General features: G+C 48.9%; 1 protein-coding gene across 10 annotated transcripts in view; it reads left to right on the forward strand.

Annotated features, from left to right (window-relative positions):
* Positions 1–326: 326 nt before the first annotated feature.
* Positions 327–21,512, forward strand: part of WT1 (WT1 transcription factor) — a 45,698-nt gene continuing 24,512 nt past the window's right edge. For 2 of the 10 annotated variants that reach the window (XM_078059158.1, XM_078059157.1), the window contains exons 1-5: positions 327–789; positions 6,325–6,447; positions 6,922–7,024; positions 16,965–17,042; positions 18,074–18,124. In XM_078059158.1, the coding sequence (XP_077915284.1) occupies positions 342–789; positions 6,325–6,447; positions 6,922–7,024; positions 16,965–17,042; positions 18,074–18,124 (803 nt within the window). In that variant the 5' untranslated portion in view covers positions 327–341. The remainder of the gene's footprint in view (positions 790–6,324; positions 6,448–6,921; positions 7,025–16,964; positions 17,043–18,073; positions 18,125–21,512) is intronic. The other 8 variants (XM_078059154.1, XM_078059155.1, XM_078059162.1 and 5 more) reach the window with 5 other exon arrangements.

Raw genomic sequence — 21,512 nt, forward strand, 5'->3', positions numbered from 1 at the left:
CAACCCGACGGTCTGTCCGCTCCCCCCTTCCCACCCGCCCTCCCACTCATTCACTCACCCACCCACCCAGAGCCGGGACGGCAGCCCAGGAGCCGGGGCCCCGCCGCCTCCTTGCCGCGATCCTGGACTTCCTCCTGCCACCGGAGCCGGCTTCCACGTGTGCCCCGGAGCCGGCGTCTTCTCACTCGCTCCGCTCCGGCTCTGGGTGCCTTCAGCAGCCCGAGCAGCCGGGGCTCCGGGGCCCAGGCTGCCTCTGGGCCAAGTTAGGTGCGGCCGAGTCCAGCGCCGAGCGTCTGCAAGGCCGAAGGAGCCGCGGGGCGTCCGGGGCTGAGCCGCAGCAAATGGGCTCTGACGTGCGGGACCTGAATGCGCTGCTGCCGGCGGTACCCTCGCTGGGTGGCGGCGGTGGCTGCGCCCTGCCCGTGAGCGGCGCCGCACAGTGGGCGCCCGTGCTGGATTTTGCACCCCCGGGCGCCTCGGCTTACGGTTCGCTGGGCGGTCCTGCGCCGCCGCCGGCTCCGCCGCCACCCCCGCCGCCGCCGCCGCCGCCTCACTCCTTCATCAAACAGGAGCCGAGCTGGGGCGGCGCGGAGCCGCACGAGGAGCAGTGCTTGAGCGCCTTCACCGTGCATTTCTCCGGCCAGTTCACCGGCACAGCTGGAGCCTGTCGCTACGGTCCCTTCGGTCCTCCTCCGCCCAGCCAGGCGTCCTCCGGCCAGGCCAGGATGTTCCCTAACGCGCCCTACCTGCCCAGCTGTCTCGAGAGCCAGCCCGCTATTCGCAACCAGGGTAAGCGGGCCGGGGGAGCGCCCCCTACACGCGGGGTGGCGCCGGGGCTGCCGCCGCGCTCTGGCATTCCCCTGTCCTATCCCTTCCCTGACCCCGGCTCTTAACCGGCTGCCCACCCCCCCCCCCCCCCAAGGACTGTGCGGGTAGCGGAAGCAGCGGCTAGGGGAGAGGAGGCCCGGGAGAGGGAGTACGTGCCGGCAGAGGCCCCTGACATCCTGCAGAGCCGGGAGCCCGACTGGTTCGCCTGAGCCGGGAGGTCATCTGGGGCCCCTCGGACCCCGGGAGATTCCAGGACTGCTAGTCTCCGTGGGAGTGGGAAGGGGGAACCGGTGCAGCGTCTGGCTCTGTCTCAGGAAGGTGTTCTGTAGCTCAAGGCCCCACCGAACCGGTTAAGAGGCACTGGACCTTTTTAGCTTTTACACTGTGGGGCCAGCACCGGGGGAGCAGCCCGTGTTCCTACGCTGCGCCAAAATGTCAGGAGCCGCTCCAGCCTTTACTACGGTGACGGCACACGTTAGACGCCCGAGAAGTATCACGGAGCAAAGAACGAGTAAATGAACGGGCTAGCAACTAAACAGTGGCTTTTCTGGAACCGTGTCGGTTTCGCGTCTGGTAGTATATATAATAGCGGATGTCTCCTGGGTTCCAGCTCAGGCGGCGTCCGCGACGGCTCCAGGGCTGGAAGAGAACTCGGTTCATCCCGTTCCAAGCCCTGTGGGACCGGGTCCTACGAGAGGCCGTGGAACGAGGCCCAAGCATCGGCCTGCCTTCAGCGCGCCTTGGTGCCTTCTTGTTAAACTCGGGGCTCCGCTGAGGAAAGGTTTTTGGCCGGTTCGGGTTAGAACAAGAACAGTTTGTTTGCCGACTTCAGTCAGTGTACATCGAGGGACCCAGCCAGGAGTGTCCTTCTCCCGCTCTGGCGCCCGCACACCCACTTACCTTTCTCAGGGACTAGCGCCGAACCAATCGTGCCAGGCCCCTGTAGTTTGTTTTCCAGTTTTACTCTAAATGGACTTCTGTGCTCTTTGAGAATTTAAACCAATTCGGGTTGATTCAATATTTTAGGAAACGCCTTACAAACGCAATGCCGGATGCTTTTGCTGGAGCAAAATTTCGTGCGGGCCTAAGGGACTGGGATGTTTCTGGGATGCTGGGACGGGAGAAGCAGAGCGTGTACCGTTTGCAGGAGGTGCCAGGGCTCCCAAGGCGCAGAAGGGCTCAATGCTGCTGGTCCATGGTCGATGCCAACACCTTCTAAACGAGTATCTTCAGATGGTCCCTAGCTGAAACCAGCCTGGAGCACCTGGCTCACCAGAAGCCCCGGTGAAATCGAAACCACCCTCCTCCCCTCTTCGTTTAGGGAATCCCAGATCCGTGTTCTGTGGAGGAACCTCAAGCAGCACCCCGGGTCCCTCCATGCTAGGTGTTTCCTAAATGGAAGTTAGTGTTTCCCACTCAAGGGATGTTGGAACAACTCAGTGTCGATTCAGAGGCTTGTGTTCTCTGATAGTGTCACCTCTAATTAGCAGGCTGTTGTTACCTTTTACAAATCTCCAGTTCTCAGTTTCTCCATCTGTAAGAGGAGAGCTGAGATGAGCAACTTGGGGGTTCAGCATCGCCTGAAGTTCTATGCCACTGGAGCAGAAGCCCAACTTTCCCCTGGCTTGGGGCTCTAAATTCAGAAGGCAGCAGACCCCCTAAAATTGACTGGACCAGAAAGGGCAAGACTGGCAGGCAGGTGTGTGATGTGAGTGAATCTGTGTGTGGATGTGTGCTCTTTGGAGGGGCCTGAGAAGCCATTTGGTTTTCTGGGGCTCAAAATACTACTGTGCTGTTACCATTTATTTGAGACCATCTAGGTTCTGTGGGGATTTCACTCTGTTTGGGTCTCTTCTATAGGCAGGTCTGGTGCCTGGGATCCCCTTAGTTCAGCATGAAGGGGGTTGCCAAAGAGATAAAAGGCTTGGGAGTTGGGGACCAGGACTAGCAGGTGAAGGAGTTCTCTTCCCTATCCTGGGGAAAAGCCTGGTGGAGAGTCGGCCCCAGATGCATGCCACAACCTGTAAGGCGGTTCCCGTCTGTGGGTTTAGGTTTTTCTTGCATTGAAAATGTGAGTGGGTCATGCTTGCCTGGCTGTTGGGACTTACTGGGCAGCTGGGAGCTGGGGTGAGATGTCAGAAGCTGCTCCCGCCTCAGCCCTGGCCTTGGCAACCCTGAGGCCTGGAAATTCTGGATTGATTCTCTTGATTTCTGGGGTTCCTGTGGCTCCCCCAGGAATGCAAGGTCTGGCAGGAGGCTTGTGTTGGGGGAAGCAAGGGCATCAGCTCCTTCCCCAGAGTATGAGAATGGCCATCAGCAGACCCAGGACAAGCTCCAGCAGAGAGGAATCAAGACTCTGAATCCCTGTCCCTAGGCAAAGCAGCCTAACCCTGGCCCACAGGAGAGGACAGTTGGCGACCCCAGGCATCATGTCATCTCCCTCCCTTTCCCATTTCTTAAACAGTATAGGTGGTGTCTTAATCTTCTAAACATTAATTCAGCATTTATTGAGCATCTACTCTGTGCAAGGCACTGGAGGTCGAGCATTAAGGCAGTGTACATCCTGGCACACTGGAGTTATGGAGTCTGACATTAGAGGACTTCCTTATTTCTGGATGAGAAAATCTAGGCTCTAAGAGATTAGGTGTGCAACAGGTCCCTCTGTGGCACAGCTGGGACTCAAACCCAGACCACACTAGGCTATTTCTACCTCCTTTTCCAGGGATCTTGGCCCCTCTGTTGAGACAGATTTCCTTTGCCCTGTTGGATGGGCACTGAACCGACTGTAGTGTGTGTGTGAGGGTTAGATGGTTTGTCAGGGCAGAAGTGGGGTGAGGACTTGGGTAGCCCCAGACTTAATGCGGTATTTAAGGAGGGGGAAAAAAAAGATTGCTTGTCAGTCAGCCTCTGATTCCCCCAGCCCCGAGGGCGCTCTGAATCCTAGGGCAGGAGGCGGCCTTGGCATCACCAGGCCACCTTAGGGTCAGGTGTAGAGACTGGCTCTACCCAAGGGCGAAGGGCGCCCCCCTTTGGGTCACGTTGGAGGGGTATTCCGTTGGGGGACAGATTTTTCCTTATTCTGCCACAGCAACGGAGTCATCATTTTCAGCCTTATGCCCCCCTCCCTGACTGAGCCTGCTGTCCACTCTACCCCCCAGCTTTTGGGAGGCCAGGCTCGGCCAGGCGGTTCCCGGGTTCCTCCGCTGCCGCGCGCGGGGGAGGGAGGTGCAGAGCGTGTCTCGCCTCTCCGCGCGGTCAAGGTTGCACTCCCTTCCCGGGCAGAGACTAACCGTGGGAAAAGCGCTACCTCGGACGCTTAAAGCCTCTCCCTTGAAGGCCTGTACAAGGAGCCTTTGAACACGCTGCCCCTTTTTGCCGGCAACTGTTCCTCCCTGGGCCCCCGCCCCCGCGCTCTCCGCGCCGGGCCCAGCACGAGGCCCCAGGACAGCGCGATCTAATCAGTCCCGGGTCCGATAAGCTTCCAATTAAAAGAGCCCTCTGTCCCCTCCGCAGGCGCTTTCAACACGGCCCTTCCCGAGGGTCCTGAGGGAGGGGTTGGAGGCTGGCCCCTGCCACCCCCCCAACCCGGTCTGCGTGTCCTGCCTGGGAGGGGCCCCTGGGAGCCTCGCGGGGCGCGGAGGCGACGTGGCCGGTTCGGGAGCTGCAGCCCGCAACCCTACAATTGCGGAGCCCGCCTCCAAGGACAGCACGTGCTCCGGGCCACTGCCTACTCATCTGCTCAGGAATGGAGAAGGCTTCGTCTAGAGACAATTTCTTTGTGGTTTCTATTTCTTCTTTTTTTTCAAAAATTTCTTTTCAAAATTCGGCCTTCTCTCTGCAAAATTGGGTACTGAGAGCCAAATTTCGTTTGTAAGCTGACAGGCCTCAAACAGGGCCGTGCCTTCGCTCCCAAAAGGAAGCTCAAGCTGCTCACCCACGCCTGACAGCTACTTAGCAGGCCAGAGATGTAGGACTCGAATCATGCAAATTGTAAAAGCTGGTGGCTTCTTAAATTGTCAACCTGTGAGCTTTTGCCTGCCTGGTACGATCCGGTATTTACGACCTGCCACGACCCTCTCTCCCACTCTGACACACCGCACTGCCCGGAGTTGGCAGGAGAAGCTCCGTTTTTGTTTTTGTTTGGGGGGGTATGTTTCAAAGATGGGGTAACGGTCTCCTTCCTCTGTACATCCTAAGTCTTTGCAGACACTTGTTGCAGAGCCTCTGTCATGCCTGGGTATTTGACCCATCCCACTCCCAAAAACTGAGTGGAGTTTGGAGCTCCAGCGCAATGGCTAGGCGGGGAGCTGGGGGAATGAGCGGGGGATGGGTCGGCACCGTGGCCCTGCGGGAAGCCTTTGTGAGCGCCCGAGCCGATCTCATTCGCCTCCTGGCCTGGACCTCAGGCCAGAGACGCTGGGGCCTGCGCATAAAAGGAAGGAATCCCACCATTGCGTTCAGGGCCCCGGGACTGACCTTCATCGTAGCTGGAGGATACTTTTTCCCCAGAGGTGGCAACAGTTTTCCAGAAGCTGATGGGGTATATGTTTAAAGCAATTTAATAACAATAATCACAGGAGACCACGGTTTTCAATCAAGACACCACATTCTGTTACCCAGCCTTCGGAGAGTTGGGGAAGAACCGGTCCGTCTCGCCCTTGGGTTCTTGGTAGGGAAACTGGCAGGGGACCCGTGCACTGCCATGGAGGGAAAGGGAGCTACGGAGTCAGGTACACCCTAAAACAGGCACGCTCCCCCGCCTGGGGCGCGAGGAACCCCATGGTGGTGGTCAGAGTAAGGATGCACTGGATGCGAGTTGGGTCCGAGAGGGTAAGGAGGAGGGCATCAGTCCGATGCCGGCGGGCCCAACTGAAAGGGCCCCTTCTTTTAACCTTCACCAGCTTTCCTGAGGGCCTTGGGTGTCGTCGTGTAGGGTCGCGCAGCCTCAGATAACATTACTCAGTAACTACTCTCCCCATCTAAGGCCCATGCCGGTTAACGGGCTCCAAGTAATTAATGAAAGTTGGTGCGCGGTGCCCTGATTTACGGCTCCGAGTCAGCGCGGGGTCAGCGGAACAGATTCATTTCGCTCGCCCGCGCTGCCCCTGAGCAAGAGCCACGGTGTTTCTCTTCGGAGATGAAGAACTTTCTCTGGCGAGCGGTTGGCGGTCTTCATACTTCACTTGCCTGAGGTTCGGTTCAGGAGCGGCAAACACCGTGGGAGACGAGGGGCGGACAAGAATCAGGAACCGGCGGGGAGGTCAGGGTTTTCCTTGGGAAAGGGCGGCGCGCCGGCCCCGAGGTCACACCTTTGGGCTTGGGCCCGGCTTCCCGCCGAAAGTTCTGGAGGCCGGTGGGGTGGCATAATCCTCCGCTGCGGTTTCGAGTTCGGGGGTGGGGAGGCCGCGTGCTCCTCGCTCCGGGTTCTGGTTTGGTAGACGCACCGACCCGGCTCCCCCCGCTGACGTTGTGCTTCTCTCTCCGCTGCGCTCGCAGGATACAGTACAGTCACCTTCGACGGGACGCCCAGCTACGGTCACACGCCCTCGCACCACGCGGCGCAGTTCCCCAACCACTCTTTCAAGCACGAGGACCCCATGGGCCAGCAGGGCTCTCTGGGTAAGCAGGAGGGAATGATGTGGGGTCCTTCTCCCCTTCTTTCGTGCCAAACCCCCCGTCCCCGGAATTTCCAACCCACCGCAAATTGTGAGAGAAGGGATTGTTAGAAATAATCAGCCCAGTCTCACCCAATTTAAAAGAAAAGATTGAGTTTAACCCCCCACTCCAAGTATGTTGGGGACAGCTCTACTCAAGCGAGTCTACGAACGTCTCGAAGGTCTTTTCGGTGTACTAGGAAGTGACTGCTAAGGGAATGTGAAGTGAGAAGCAGATTAGCTCCTTACGATCTGGACGCTTTCTCTCGGCACGCCCCGGCATCCAGGCCCATTGCCCCCAGCTTAGCCTCCGAGCCTGGCTGGGGATGCTCTCTGTCCCAGACCCTGCCCGCGTCCTCGCACCTTCCCCCCACCCCCATTCCCCCCCCGCCCCGAGCCTTTGGGGCGCGCTCACTCGGCTCTCCTCGGCTCTCCGCAGGCGAGCAGCAGTACTCTGTGCCGCCCCCAGTCTATGGCTGCCACACCCCTACCGACAGCTGCACAGGCAGCCAGGCCCTGCTGCTGAGGACGCCCTACAGCAGGTAGGAAGGCGCTCAGAACGGTGTCTGGGTTCCCGGGACCCCGGAGGGGCGCGCGAACCGGCGGGAGCCGGAACGTCCGACGCGGGCAGCGCGGACCGCGGGCATGTAGGGTCCGGAGGCAAAGGACGCTTTTAGCTACTTAAAGCAAATTTAAGCAGATCTCCTGGCTCTGATTTGAAAGAAGCAGGTTTCCTCGTCTCCTGGCGCTCTTGTTTTGAATATAAACGAGGGCGGTTACTGTTTGAGCTAAAGAAGAGTGGCGCTTCGAGAAGTTATTTTTGTAAGGGCTCCTAAAGGAGCCCTTAGCTTCCTCGGGACCAAAGATTAAACATGGAGTGCACTCCCACTCCGTTCTTCTCTCTTCTCAGACCCCTCCTCGCCCACTGGCCGCACCGGCCGGCCTTCTCTGGGAGTAATTCGAGGGCGCGTACGCTCGGACCACAGCCTGCTCCCCTCGCGGGTGCTCCAGAGTCTGTGGCTGCGGCGGCGCTCGGTGGGCGTGGCTCCCAGCGCCGGGCCCCGCGCGGGACCCGACCCGGACTGCCGGCCGGACGGCGGTCGGGTCGCAGCGGTGGCCCCCGGGGACACTGCTCCAGCCTGCGCCGGCCCTCCTTCCCGTTCCAGGGAGGCAGAAGACCAGCTTCTTTTCCTTCCAAGCTTTTTTTCCTGTCCCTTGTGTGTTCTCCCGGCTCTCGCTCCACCCTCAACCTTCTCTCCCCCAAATTTATTCTTCAACTTTGGGTGAACTTGGCCGGCATCCCGCTTCTCCGATAGGGTTGCCTAGTAACTGGTGCACACACCGGCGCGCGCGGGGCTGGAAGGTGGGGCGGGGGGAGGGAAGTGGCGGCTCTCGGCCTTTGAGGCGGGGGATTGGGCGAGCATTACCTCATATTCCGCCCCTAACCCCCACCCCGGTGCTGCGGGGATCCTGATACCGACTGCCCCCAAACTCATCTCCATCCTCCCCCCTCCGCTCGAGGACCCGGGGCTGACGTCAAGGGAAGGAGGTAGTGAGGTAATGAAGGAAGGAAAAGCGCCTGCCCTGGAAGATTGGGTGGGGGCAATGGCCGCGCCTGGGGGACCTCCAGTCCCACAGGTGGAGGAGGGGAAGGAGTCTTCCCTCCCCAGCCGGCGAGGGCGCATCCCAAAGTCTCGGTGTGCTTATGAAATTGAGCCTGGGACTGGTCTGATTCTATCCGGGGGAAGTACAGGGTCGAGCCCCTTCGAGTTCTGTATGCCTGAGGCACACGGATTTCGGAAGCCTTTCCTTTTGATGAGAAGATCCGGCATATCTAATTGGATCTTGGATTCGAGATCACTCTCCTTCCCTTCCCTTCCCTTCCCTTCCTTTCCCCTTCCCTTTCCTTCCTTTCTTTCTTTGAGCGAGAAGGAACAAAGAAATGCATGAAGGTTGCAGAGAGAGAGGTAGAATGACCACACCTCCTCATCTTTCTTTTGTCACTAGCTAGAATCCAGTTCTGTTCTTTGGCACCTCAGTCCCAGTGTCCTGTCCCAAGCTCACAGTCTCTGGGCTTCCCCTTGGTGGGTCCCATCACTGGAATGGGTGCAGAACCCACAACCATTCTCTGTTGTGAACACTCCCACTCCCACCCAGCAAAACTGGTGGCAGGACCATTGCCATTCTTGAGGAACTCTTCCTGCCATTGCCAGAGTGCCATTGCTGTTATTGGAGTAGCCACTGGGGGTGTAGTTGGGATGGTTCTCCATGGTATGACTTTGGCTCACTCCTCCCTCTTTAGTCCTGGTTGGAGCCTTACCCCAGGTAGAAAGGAAGACCTTGAGGCTGGAGTGGGTGCTGTTTAGATGTGCTGGGATATCTCCTTGGGGGTTGGGGTCTGGGAGGCATTGGAGTCTAGTTCAAAAGAGACACAGGTACACACATTTCTTACTCTCCTCTCTCCCAAGCCTCGAGCGACACTAGGAAGGGGCCATCAGAGGGGCTGAGCAGCCTAGAAAGAGGGGGTGGGTATAAAGTGATCACAGCCACTGGTTTAACAGCAGTTCTGAAACTGAGTCCCTGTGGTGGATTTTGCCCTAGGGCTGGATTTGTGGTTGCCACAGAAGTAGGAAAAGTCACTTGGATTGCATTTTATAGGTAAAATTCTCACATTTCTAATCCAGCTTCTGATTGTCCACTACATAAAGCAATTTTGTCAGGTTCATCTTTTGGAAATGCTTATCCCTTTCTTCTTTCTACATAATTGGAACTTTTTTTGGCTTCTCAATTTTTATATTTATGTCACAAAAATAGCATTTTCTTCTGTTAGAGAAAATTTCTAAGCAATAACATCTAAGCAAGAATTTGTGACTCCTGTAGGAAAAAAGTTTGCTCCCTTGAAGTTTGTACTGTCTTTGAAATTCCACTCACCCTCAATTCATAACATTTCTAGTCACTTTTCAAAGGTCAGGTACTTCCCCTGCAGTAATGATGAATGAACAGGTGTAGGGATGTTTTAAAATTGGTTCTATGCATTGACATTACTGCAGTTATGTCATTTCCTTCTTTCTTATTCATGAAAAAAAGTTTGAAAGGGTATTGAACTGCTTTTATGAATGCAATGTTTGAAAAAGCATAGGAAACAAGACTAAATTTTAATCACTTAATGGCTTAACATTTGGGTTTTAGATACTCAGTGGTGCTTCTTTGGTCCCTGGCTCCATTCCCTTCTGTCTAAAATTGGGACCTCCTGGGAAAGACTTGCTTGTATTTTTTTCGTTTGCCTTGTTGCACTTGACCCCCTGGGGCAGCCTGCCCAGCCTCTTCCCCGCTGCCCTTCCAAAGCTTCTGTCTCTCCAATCTTGAATTTAGTCTTCCTTCCCAGCATGAAATAAAGGTAATGGTACATATACTGATATTAAATAAGCAGTGAACAATGTGAATTTGCTTTGAGGAAATTCTCAAAATTCTCTCCTTGTTAGGAGAGAACTGTCCAGTGATTCTCTCTCCTCTCTCAGGTAACAGATCTGAGGAGTTACAGCTGTGCACATTTGTGTGTAGGTATGAACAACAGTGATGGAAAATGTCCCCAGTCAACTTATAGGAAGTGATAGGAGATGGTTTTCCCCATCCTCTCTGCCATCCTCCATTTTGAAGGTGGATAGAGTTCTGTCTAAAGGTCACTGAGGTTTCAGAAACCAGATTTCAGCCCCTAGGGGACCCAGTGATCATAGCTGGGTGAAACATGAGTAAACAATGAGGATTTATTGCATGCTGACTATGTGCTGGACACGGTGCTAAGTGCTTCACTCAGTTCATTCATTTAATTCTTCTGATTACTTTGTGAAGTAGGTACTCTAATCTCCACTCTACTGAAGAGGAAATAGGTTCAGAGACTCGAAATAACTTGCTTAAGTCACACAGCAAGTCAGAATCAAGACCAGGACTTGATCCTCAGTCTCTCTGACTTCAAAACCCATCTGTGCTCTGAATCATGGAGGGATTCCAGGACACTCAGCAGCCCCCCACCTGGAATGTTCCCCTTATACAGTCTTACCAGTACTGTTGCTGATAAATATGCAGAGCAAATGCTTATATAGACTTACTTCATCCGCACACCATTCTAGGCACTTTACAAGTATTGACTTCTTTAATCCACATGACTCTTGGAGGCAGGCAATAGATTATCATCCCCATTTTACAGAGGAGGCCCTGGGAGGTGACTTTGCCCAGTATGACACAGTAAGGGACAGAGCTGGTGTTCGAGTTCAGGTAATGAGGTTTCAGAATCCCTCCTCTTACCCACTTCACCCTGCCACGTCTCCTGATAAAGAAATGCCATTTTATTTCCAAAGGTGGCATCTGTCCGGGGTCTCACTAGAGAAAGGTCTTTATTTCCCAGTTACGAAAGAAATCCCATTATGCATTAGTTTTATCCATAACTTTCAATAGAAAGCCCTTAATGGATTGGGGGCAGTATTCTTCCTGGTGAGTATTGTCAGAAGCAACTTGAGCTTTCTCCTGAAGCCCTCACTCACAAAGCAGCTGTCTGTCCTTCAGATCTCAGACTCCTCTAGCTTTGCCTTAACTACTGGGTGTGAACTATTGGGGGTAAAGTTCAGTCCAGACACCTGAAGACTTTTCTCCCCATCCATCCAGACCCAGGAAGAACGACTGCTTCTGGGGCCACCGTGATTGTGCTCAGAGGCAAGGTTCCAGGGAGGTTGGACCTCCCGCTCTCCTGAGGGGAGAGGGTAGTGAATCCACTCTCACTAGGCACAGATTTGTCCTGACTTCTACCTAGAACAGGCGGCTAGCAGTGTCTTCCCTGCTCACTTCCTTGGAATCTTCTTTCACAAAGCCCTCTGCCTTCTCTTCTTGCGGACCTCTTTGGAGCCCCGCATCCCTGACTCTGCCCAGTTCATGGGTTGATATTCACAGCTACTTTGAAAAGGAGTTCTGTGCCCCTGTGTTTGAAAAATATTCCCCACACGTTATTTTTTTAAGATATTTAGATATTAACTCTTTCATTAGGTTTGCACATCCTTCTTTAGCAACTGTGCTACCAATTTAAACGAGCCTATTTCCTTTCGCCTCCTAGTAGGTAAAACTGCTCCACCTTGGGAAGCAGTAACTGCTGATTCAAATATTCTTAATTAAATGTTGATGATTCACAAATGATGCGGTTGACAGTGGAGGCTTTTTGGTTGACAGTGGAGGTTTTTCATGTGAGAGAGACTTCCGTAGCAGCCCTAGAGTTTCTGGGGAATCCAGGTCAGCGGGAAGTACATTATCTACCATTGAGGTTGGCCTTCCACTTAGACATGAATCAGAGGAACAGCTCATGCCCAAGGAAATAAAATGACAACTGAGAATGCCTCTTTTCACTTGTGTATCTACGTACACTTTACATGGTGTAAAGTCTCCCTTAAGACAATACTGGTATTTGTTTCCCACATCGGGAGGCACGAAGGCAGAAATTCTGAAGTGGTTTCCAGGGGTGGACAGTGTTATCACAACCAAAGGCTTGAAATGGACTTGTCTCCAGGGAGGGGGAAAAATCTAGTTTCAAATATTCCTGCAACTTTTGTGCTGACCAAGTGTTTATTAATAGAAGTTGAATCCCCAGTGGGGTTTTCTTTGGTTAACTGGTGAGCTTGAGAGAAATAACAATACCAAGAGATTGACTGTAAAATAATTATTCACCATGGCCTGCTGGGCAGAAATTTCTCAACAGGCAGCCTCCATGGCGCCTTGGAGGGAAGAACACAGGAAAAGGGCTGGCTGCAGCCTCGGTGCCTGAGTCCTGGTTATCAGGTGGGGGGGAACCCACAGAGGCCTCTCTGCTGGTGTGGGGCAGAGCTGTTGAAGCAAAAGTTGGCCATCATGAATTCTGATCACAGGTGCCAGCTACATCTGCATTTTTCTTGGTCGGCATTTTCTTTTCTCATTCTTTCTTTTTTTTCCTTCGATCTCGTGGGGGAAACTCTTGACGTCCACCAAAGTGCTCCTTTGCCAGCCAAACACCATCTGGCAGAGGTAACCCCAACCTCAACCAGGTTCAACAGCTCTGTGCCAGTGGTGACATGAACTTTTCTACCTTGTTCTGCTGAATATAGTAAACACACTCAAAGATGAAAATGTACTTGAATTACACATGCATTTGAAGAGTGGGGGAGTCCCAGCCCAGATAATAGCTGAGGGCTTTTTTCCCCCTCCTTTATTTTTGTGTGGAGGTCAAGAACTCAGTAATACTGCAGTCCAGGCCAAAACAAACTCTATATGATCTACTACCGATTTCCTTTTAAGTTCCTCTTTTTGCTAGGACTGACTTCCTTTTATTTTACTCCAACTTGCATTAATCCCAGTTATAGAAGTTTCTTTCCTCTCTCCCTTGCTTCCAACTTCAAACATTTCTTACGTAGGAAACAAGGGGCCTTAAAAAAAAATCTAACTTAAAAAATATAAAGGATACCATGACTTTTGGAATATATTTTGGCAGCCTGCGATTTCAGAGTTCACTTCCGAACAGACGGAGTCAGACGGGGAGCTGAAATGCCTACGTGACCACTGTGGTTTGCTTTGAGCCAAACCACCTGCTTATCTGATCTCCTCTGGGAATGAAGTGGTCGACACCTACAGTGGTTACTTAATAATTAGATGCGTTATTTGTCAGAGGCCATATATTCCTGGACCAGTGCTGCCTCTTTTTGTGGGTTTTCGTGATGAAAGCTGGGTGTTGACCGATTGCCCAAAGCGATCAGAGCTGGAGCATGCTCGGGCCCAGTATTTTTAGCTCGGGTTCACGTTCTGTCTCCTCCCCGACAGCAGTTGCTGTCATGCTGTCACTGACTTCCAGTGAAGAGGTTGTGCCAGCCAAGCTGACTGGCCAGGCCCCCGAAGAACCCCAGCCAGCAAGAAGGCAGGATGTGGTTAAAATGGTGCGCCGATCCTATCACGGGACTCAGGAAACCTATTCGTAGCTTGGAGATTTTCCAAAAGTCCGTCTGCCCTATCACCCTTCCCATCTTCTCTCCCCTCACGAGGATTTGCAAGCTGAGCTATCAGGACGACTAAAACAAGAAGTGGAGTTCCTCCTGTGATCTTGGCATACTATTCTTAGTTAGCTGAAAAGGATGTGTCGGGCATCTTGCATCTTAGAACTTTCTGGAGACAGAGAAGGTCACCTTGCTTCCTGGAGCGTGTTCTCTTTCACCTCCAGACTTGTCTGTATTATTGTTACGTTATGACTACTGTTCTTTAAGTAGTAGAAGATGAGCTGGGAGGCCAAATGATGCCAGGATGCCTTCAGAGGGGTGCGGCAGGTGGGGTGGGGGTATCAGGCAAGCAGGCGCCAGGCACTTCTGTGAGCCCCAGTCGTCCTCTGATAAATGGGGATCATAACCATACCTGCCTCGCAAAGTTGTGGGGCATATTGAGGATGTGTGAAAAGTACTGTGCAAAATTTGATAGATTAGAAAAAATTAAAATGTATTATCTGATATATATCTAAAATGTATTATCTGATATTATATTATCAAAGAGCTACTTTTAGGGCTTTACAATATTCCTGTAAAATTAGACTGATTGAGATTAAGATTTCCATTTGGCAGGGGCGCCTGTGTGGCTCAGTCGTTAAGCGTCTGCCTTCGGCTCAGGTCATGATCCCAGGGTCCTGGGATTGAACCCCGCATTGGGCTCCCTGCTCGGCGGGAAGCCTGCTTCTCCCTCTCTCACTCCCCCTGCTTGTGTTCCCTCTCTCGCTGTGTCTCTCTCTGTCAAATAAATAAATAAAATTAAAAAAAAAAAGATTTCCATTTGGCAGATGAGAAAACTGAGGTACAGAGAACTGAACTGATTGGCTCAAGGTCCTAAAACTTATAGAGCAGTGCTGTCCAGTAAAACCAATGCAAGCCCACATATATATATATATACATATATATATATAATTTGGAATTTGTTAGTAGCTGCATTAAAAAAATAAGACAGTGAAATTAATTTTTAAAATATTCTCTTTTTAAATAGTCAAAATTTTGGGGTGCCTAGGTGGCTCAGTCGGTTAAGCATCTGACTTTGGCTCAGGTCATGATCCCAGGGTGCTGGGATCAAGCCCCACGTTCATCTCTGTGCTCAGTGGGGAATCTGCTTCTCTGCCCCTCCCCCAGCTCGTCCTCTCTCTTTCTCTCTGTCAAATAAATACATAAAATCTTTTAAAAAATAGTCAAAATCTTATTTCAGTGTATGGCACTAGCCATATTTCAAGTGCTCGATAACTGTGTCTGAGCAGTAGCTCTCATATTGTGCAGTATAGAATATTTGTGAAGCACACACTAGGAAGATACATGTATGTAAGACATAGACAGTATATTTGAGAAAGTTTGCTTTCTGGGGGCTGAGAAAATGGCCTTAAAAATATTTTCTCTTTGGGGTACTTCCTTATAGAGACCCTTAGGAATCTACTGGACTATTCTTTAAGTCTGTGAGAAAATTCCTAAATCACAAAGTTAGATATTTGGCACTCACTGACCCATGTGCACAAACTTCTGTCCCTCATCTTACTTCTCATCGGCCCTGTTGAAAATTATGATCTTAGTCTTATGCAAGGATGAAATAATTTCAGAAAGATCCCACATCTCAATAGGGCCTAGGAAAATTGTCAACCGGAGCTGAGTGATTTTAGTTGGTGAACAATTTTTTAAAAATCAGTGACAAAAATACAGAGCTGCCTGGGGAATACAATGCCTGTTGGCTGAGATTAATGGCAAGATTAATAAATGGATTGCTTGATGAAAAGGCGCGAGAGAACAAAAACCAGTAGAGATTGTGGAGGAGGCTGCTTATTAATGAGCTGTCAGCCCAAAGAAAGTTCAAGAAACTCTTCTGTGTTAAATGCAGCAGGGCTGGCACTTCTAATAAAAATTGGGGGTCCTTCAGAAATTAATTACATCGGCCTTACAGCAAGAATTTGTGGAATTGCGAAACGTAGTGGCACGGACCAGCACGGGCCGCTAGTGCAAATAGAGAAGCTGCAGGAGAAACTAATCATTTTTTTTTCATTGATATGTAGGATATTGTAGTAGCATAATAGCCAGTCAGACCTGAGGATGAATGATGGGGTCCAGATATACACTGACTAATGAAAGGACACCATACTTCGAGCTTGAAGTCACTTCACATTTCATACGTAAAATTCCCTCCTGGAATCTGATTTTCTCCTTATCCTGTGTGCCCGCCACGAAGGAGTTCCAAATCACTTTCAGAGTGATTATACGAACGGCAGAGGCACTCTGCCATGATTTATCAAGCTATGCCTAGAAGGAGCACAGCATCCATTAATCCCGAGTTGCCGTGATTTCCTTGTCCTCTCCACAAGTTCCCAGTTTGGCTGGCCTGACAAAACCTTCTCTTAATTAAAATTGGGTGTTGCCTCTGCCCGAGGAAGCAATCCGAAGGCATGCCACCACAAGATGGAGATTTCTAGGTTTGGGGTCTGATATCGCATGTTAGATGTTGCAAGCTGCTCTCTTTCTCTGCTTCCATGAAGGCAGAGGAAAGGTATTCCTCTGTAATGTGTTTAGACCAAGGGTTTGAAGACAGCCCATTCATCTCTTGGGTCTCAAATTTCATAATTAACCATTTCAGTTCAGGACTGAATGTCTTCCCCATAGAGCTTGGTAATTAAGGAGTTTTCTGCTAATTGATTTATGTGCTGCTTTTCTAGGAATGAGATAAATATAAGAGGAGAGGAGAGAACAACTTTTGGTTGGTTTACATGTAGTGTACTTTGTCCTTTGGGGTCTTAATGTAAATGATCATCCATTATTTTTCCTTCTTAGAGCTTGATAGAACTGGGGCTGGGGCTTTTTTTTTTTTTTAAACTCCATTCGACTTGTACCAGGATTATACAATTTCTAAAGAGGAATTCCTTCAGTTGTGCATAGACTTTACCATCCTCTTTCTTTTGCTTGTCACATCCTTGAGTATTAGACCATCCACCACCCATCACTCTTTGACTTTTCAGACCCTCATAATCCACATGATACATGTCCTTTTGATTAAAACAACTTAATGGCCTTTTCACGAATAATTAATCTGCCGTCTTTTTACTTTCAGCTCCAGGCTTTTAACTTTAATGTTGAGTTATCCAACCTGTGTTGCCTTTTAAGGGTTCCACTCCCTTTAGCCTCTTCCCCTGAAAGGTTTAATACCTTTTCAGAAACTTCAGTGTTTGCTATACTAAGGTTTTTTTAAAGGCTTCCAGATTACTCTCACATCCTTCCTGCTCTGTGTGAAGTGAATAACTAACTGTGCAGGAATCAGTGGGATGAAATGAAAATCATTTCAGACTCACAATATTCTGTCATTTTGGAAAACACGGAGGCTTTCGCTGCAAAGAAAAGGTAAAACCCATTGCTTTTTGAAGAAATAATTGTATATTTCTTTGTAGTTATGTGTTTCTAATTCTGGATGTTTTTCTAACAGTGACAATTTATACCAAATGACCTCCCAGCTTGAATGCATGACCTGGAATCAGATGAACTTAGGAGCCACTTTAAAGGGGTAAGGTTTTCTCTGTTCCATTGCCCTTCAACAAAAACATACACCTGTTCGAACCATTTTAAAGGCGCTTATAACTCACGAAGAAAATGCAGTTTTAGAAAAATAGTCATGGCTCTCTGTAGAACTAAGCTGCTTTCCTCCTTCCCCCAGTTGGTGGGTTGCGTTCAGTATTAAATTTTCAGGAATATAAATAGGGGATTTTTGTGTGTGTCCGGAACAAGGGAGTTGAGACTATTGAGAAAAAGTAATTTGGCCTTTACTTATTGAGTGTTTTAGAGTTCTTCAAAATTGTGTCAGTTCAACCTCATTTAATGTTTGTTTTGTTACTGATATCGCAGATGTTAACTATTACATTATCTTGTCGAGAAATACTTTCAGTTTATAATGCCCGGGATCCAAATTCGTATTTGAGTGCTGACGATTGGGACACTCTTGAGTCAGATGTGCTCATACCTGGTTGTGCCAACGGGTTTTCTTCATGCTCTGTAGACAGTCACAACGGGGAGAACACAACATAGGCAGGGGAGATTCTTTGCACCTGGAAATTTTAAAAGGCAAACAGGTGGGACTTGCTTTCAACAGTACAAGAACTCACTGTTCGCTTTCTCAAGTCTGAGTCAATGGGCATTAGGATATGACTCCAGTGACGTCCCCGTAATGTAGCAGGTGCTTTTCTCAGTCCCCTCACTTACTCTTCCTAACAATACTGTAAGGCTTAGGTATGGTTACCCTGTTTTCTACAAATAAGCAAATCAAGCTCAGAAAATTAAGTCACTTCCCAAGTTCACATCATATTAAGTGGTAGAGGTGGGATTCCAAGCCTGGATCTAATTCCAAAGCAGAGGCTCTTTCCAGCCTCCCTATGGTGCCTTCCACCCAGTGGCACTGGAGACTAAGTCCAACACTCTGGACGAGACAACTAGCTTCACATCTCTGTGTATTAGTGGCTTCTCACTGGATTCTGGGATCTGGGAGCTTGCGAGAGCCACGCATGCTCCATTCCCCATTCCCCACCTCTTCTTCTCTTCTAGAGTTGCTGCTGGGAGCTCCAGCTCAGTGAAATGGACAGAAGGGCAGAGCAAGTGAGTGGACGATACGATGATGGCAAAGCCAATGATGTAGGCCTTGTTGACTGGCGCCTGGGGCGATGCAGGAGTTAGCATTGACAGTGGGTAATCAGGGTAGCAGTTGGTGCAATGGGATGGGAAGGATCTCTCCCTCCCTCTCTCTCTCTCTTTCCCTCTCTCCCTCTCTGCCTCTTATTTGTTGTAGACATATTGTGGGCAAAAACGGAGGTGGTGACATTTCTCATCAACATACTCCTAGAAGACAGCTTTTACAACGAGGTACTAGGAGTCCTGCTCATTTCCTCTGGAATGTTTTACCAAACACTAAATTTGTGGTATTATACATCTTCCTGTTAGATCAGTCACATCTTTCAGGCATATATAACTTGCTTTTTCTCTATTTGCTTTTAAATCTCTCAGGGAGAACTTAATTTTTACCTCAAATCCGTAGACGGAATTCTTACAAAAACTTTTTTTTTGTTGTTCTCAAACATCTGTGCCTTCCCCAGCCCTATAGGCTGCACCCTGGGACATTTCTGTAGCTATTTCTTTTGACTTTATTTTCTCTGCATGAACACCAGAATTGGTCTCCTTCTTCTCATCCTTCTTTCTTTTGTTGGCTCAGTCCTGGCTTTTGTATCATCCTTCAGTGATCAGCAGAGTTGTTTTTCAATCTTCCAGGACTTACTGTTAGATCCTTCTTTCCACCCCCAGCCCCCATTTTTTCTGCTATTTTATCCAAATCTCAACTTCCTCTCTCTAGACCCAAAAAGCCTGTTGATTTGAATTTTTTCTCTCCACACTTGTGCCCAAGGGGCTGCTGACAATTTCAGCATTTTGTCTTTCTACCTACTCTCAACTTGTCTGATGTTTCTTGGCTTCTTGCTCTTACCCTTTCTTTCTGGATCCCTTCCTTTTCTTCTCTCTCTTCTTCTCAGAATTCAGAAACTGTCTCCACATTAAATGCCAAGAACAGATATAACTTGATTGTGAAGTGAGTAGTATGTTTCAATTTTTAAAATTTCTTCATGTCGGAGTACAAGGTTTGTTTGCTTAATTACAAAAATTACAGATACGGAATCTTGGCATGTGTTTGATTCTGGGTCTTTCCATAGTTGAGATAATTTTGATACCTTTTAAGGTCTTTAGACACATGATATTAGTCACTTGCTGAGGAATCAGAAGTTGTATTGTGAAGATAAAGCACAAAATGTGAATAGTTTGTTTTGTTCAATCCACTTTAAGGAAGAAAGAAACTAGAAGAGTTTTTATTAGTCTGGTGCTTACATTTTGGAAAAGGATTTCTGAAACCAAAATGTATTTCTTGAATACTATTTTTATTCAGAAAGCTGAATGAAAAGGATAAAATGTCTCCAATAGGTAGTCCTACAGAAGAGCAACTCTTTGGAGAACAAGGTTGCAATTGTATAATTTACTAACATCTTCTCTCACTCCGCAGATTTATCCCTTTACAATGTATTGTAAGTCAACTAATGTCTGCTTCCATTTATGATTTGACAATTTATCTAAGGGTGGATGCTAACATTATTGGGCCCCGTGTAAAGGGCTTTACGTATGTTTTCTCCTTTGACCTCGTGACAATTCTAGGATAGTAGGGTATGTCCATCTTTCAGATGAGGAGGGTGGAGAGACTAAGCCACCTAATCCAAGTTCACATAGCAACGTGAACTTTATTTTTAATTTATTTATTTTTAAAGATTTTATTTATTCATTTGACAGAGAGAGAGAGCGAGCACGTGAGTGCATAAGCAGGGGGAGCAGCAGAGGGAGGGGGAGAAGCAGGCTCTTCGCTGAGCCAGTGTGAACTATAAAATGCTTGTTGTGATGTGGAGATTGACATTACAACCCACTGATGTGTCATGACCCACAGTCTGCCTCTCTTATGGCTCTTAAAAATGGCTAATCCTTAGCTCTTTCCTCCAAGCTCCTGAACTTCCTAGAACTGAATTCAGTTGAATCTGTTATTCCAGTAGAAAATTGGGCTCTTCTCCAGGGGAGACACAATCTGGGTAGGCGTCATCCTTCTCTCTGATGCCATATTCACTTCCTTTTGTCATGGTATGAAAACACTGTTAATATGGAAAATATATTTGAGTAAAAATATTCCATGAAGAAAGATAGCTTTTTTTTTTTTTTAACTTAAATCCATAGCTAGTGTCTTGATACTATTTGAAGTCAATGGTAAGAAAAATCATGGTGACACAGTAGATATGGAACAGAAAAACTGGAGGTTTGCCTCATGTTTTGGAGAAAAAAGATAATTTCCATATCATTCATAAAAATGAGACATTATCCCAATTTTTTTTATTAAAAAGATCATGAGCTTCAGATAAACCCCCATTAAATATTTGTTCATGTCTTTTTTCCTCAAAAATTTTACTTAAAAAAGAATCGGGTTTTTTCCTTGTGTCCTAAGCAGGTCCTTGGAGACATCTTTCATTAGATGTCAGGGAGCGGTGTTATTACAATGGGTGGGGATGGGATTTTTAGGGAGAGCATGGGCAAGATGAGATGAAAACATGATATAATGGGGAGGAGGAGATACTTTAGCCCCTGATTTACTCCTCTCTCCTATTCATTTTCTGATCTCTGTGTGCCCATTGGGATCAGAACTACTTTTATGACCTCAAATGGGAGAGTATTATATTTCAGTTTAAGTCAGAGAAGGTACTTTATGAACCCACTTTCTTAACTCTGACCCTTTTCATCACTCACAAATGAAACTAGATTTTTTAAGTGGGTCACTGGGAGAGAAAATTGCCAGGGATTCCTTCTAAGCATTAGTCCACCTTTATGAATAATTCTGTTTATGGTGCTTTTGCATTCGTTGCCTGATTTTTATTTCTTTAAAAGCCTTTCCTGTGTGTTCTTAACGGCCACTGATTTCCTAAATCTGCTCACAAGCCACAGCTACTCCGTTAGTCTCTGTTTTGTCTCTTCTGAAGAAAATATCCTGCAAAATGGAGTAACACATCAACCTTGACTGTGGTCCAAGTTATTAAAACAAGGAAGAAGTTATTCTCTGGGGAGTTGGGCAGGGGGAGTGGGAAATCAAACACAATAGAAATGTTAAAGGAGTGCTGAGCAGAATGAATGTCCCTTTGCTGGTCCAAGAAGTTCACAGACTGTTGGGAACACACAGTATTTGACCTGTGGATGGTTGAAAGGAAAAACGAAAGACTCACGATGAGTGATGTATGGTGAAAACAAAGCCGCGCGTTTTGGTAGGGCCAAGGCTGTCGAATCTGGAGAAAATCCCCGCTAGACATGGTCTCATCCCTGAGAACCTGTGCCAAAAGAGATAACTGTCTTCTCTGGCTGGGAGTTCCAATACACAGCCCAGCACCTTCCCATTCCAGCTCATAAACATAAGGTATTCGTC

The sequence above is a fragment of the Halichoerus grypus genome, chromosome 11 (genome assembly GCF_964656455.1).
Source record: "Halichoerus grypus chromosome 11, mHalGry1.hap1.1, whole genome shotgun sequence".
Classification (NCBI taxonomy): domain Eukaryota; kingdom Metazoa; phylum Chordata; class Mammalia; order Carnivora; family Phocidae; genus Halichoerus; species Halichoerus grypus.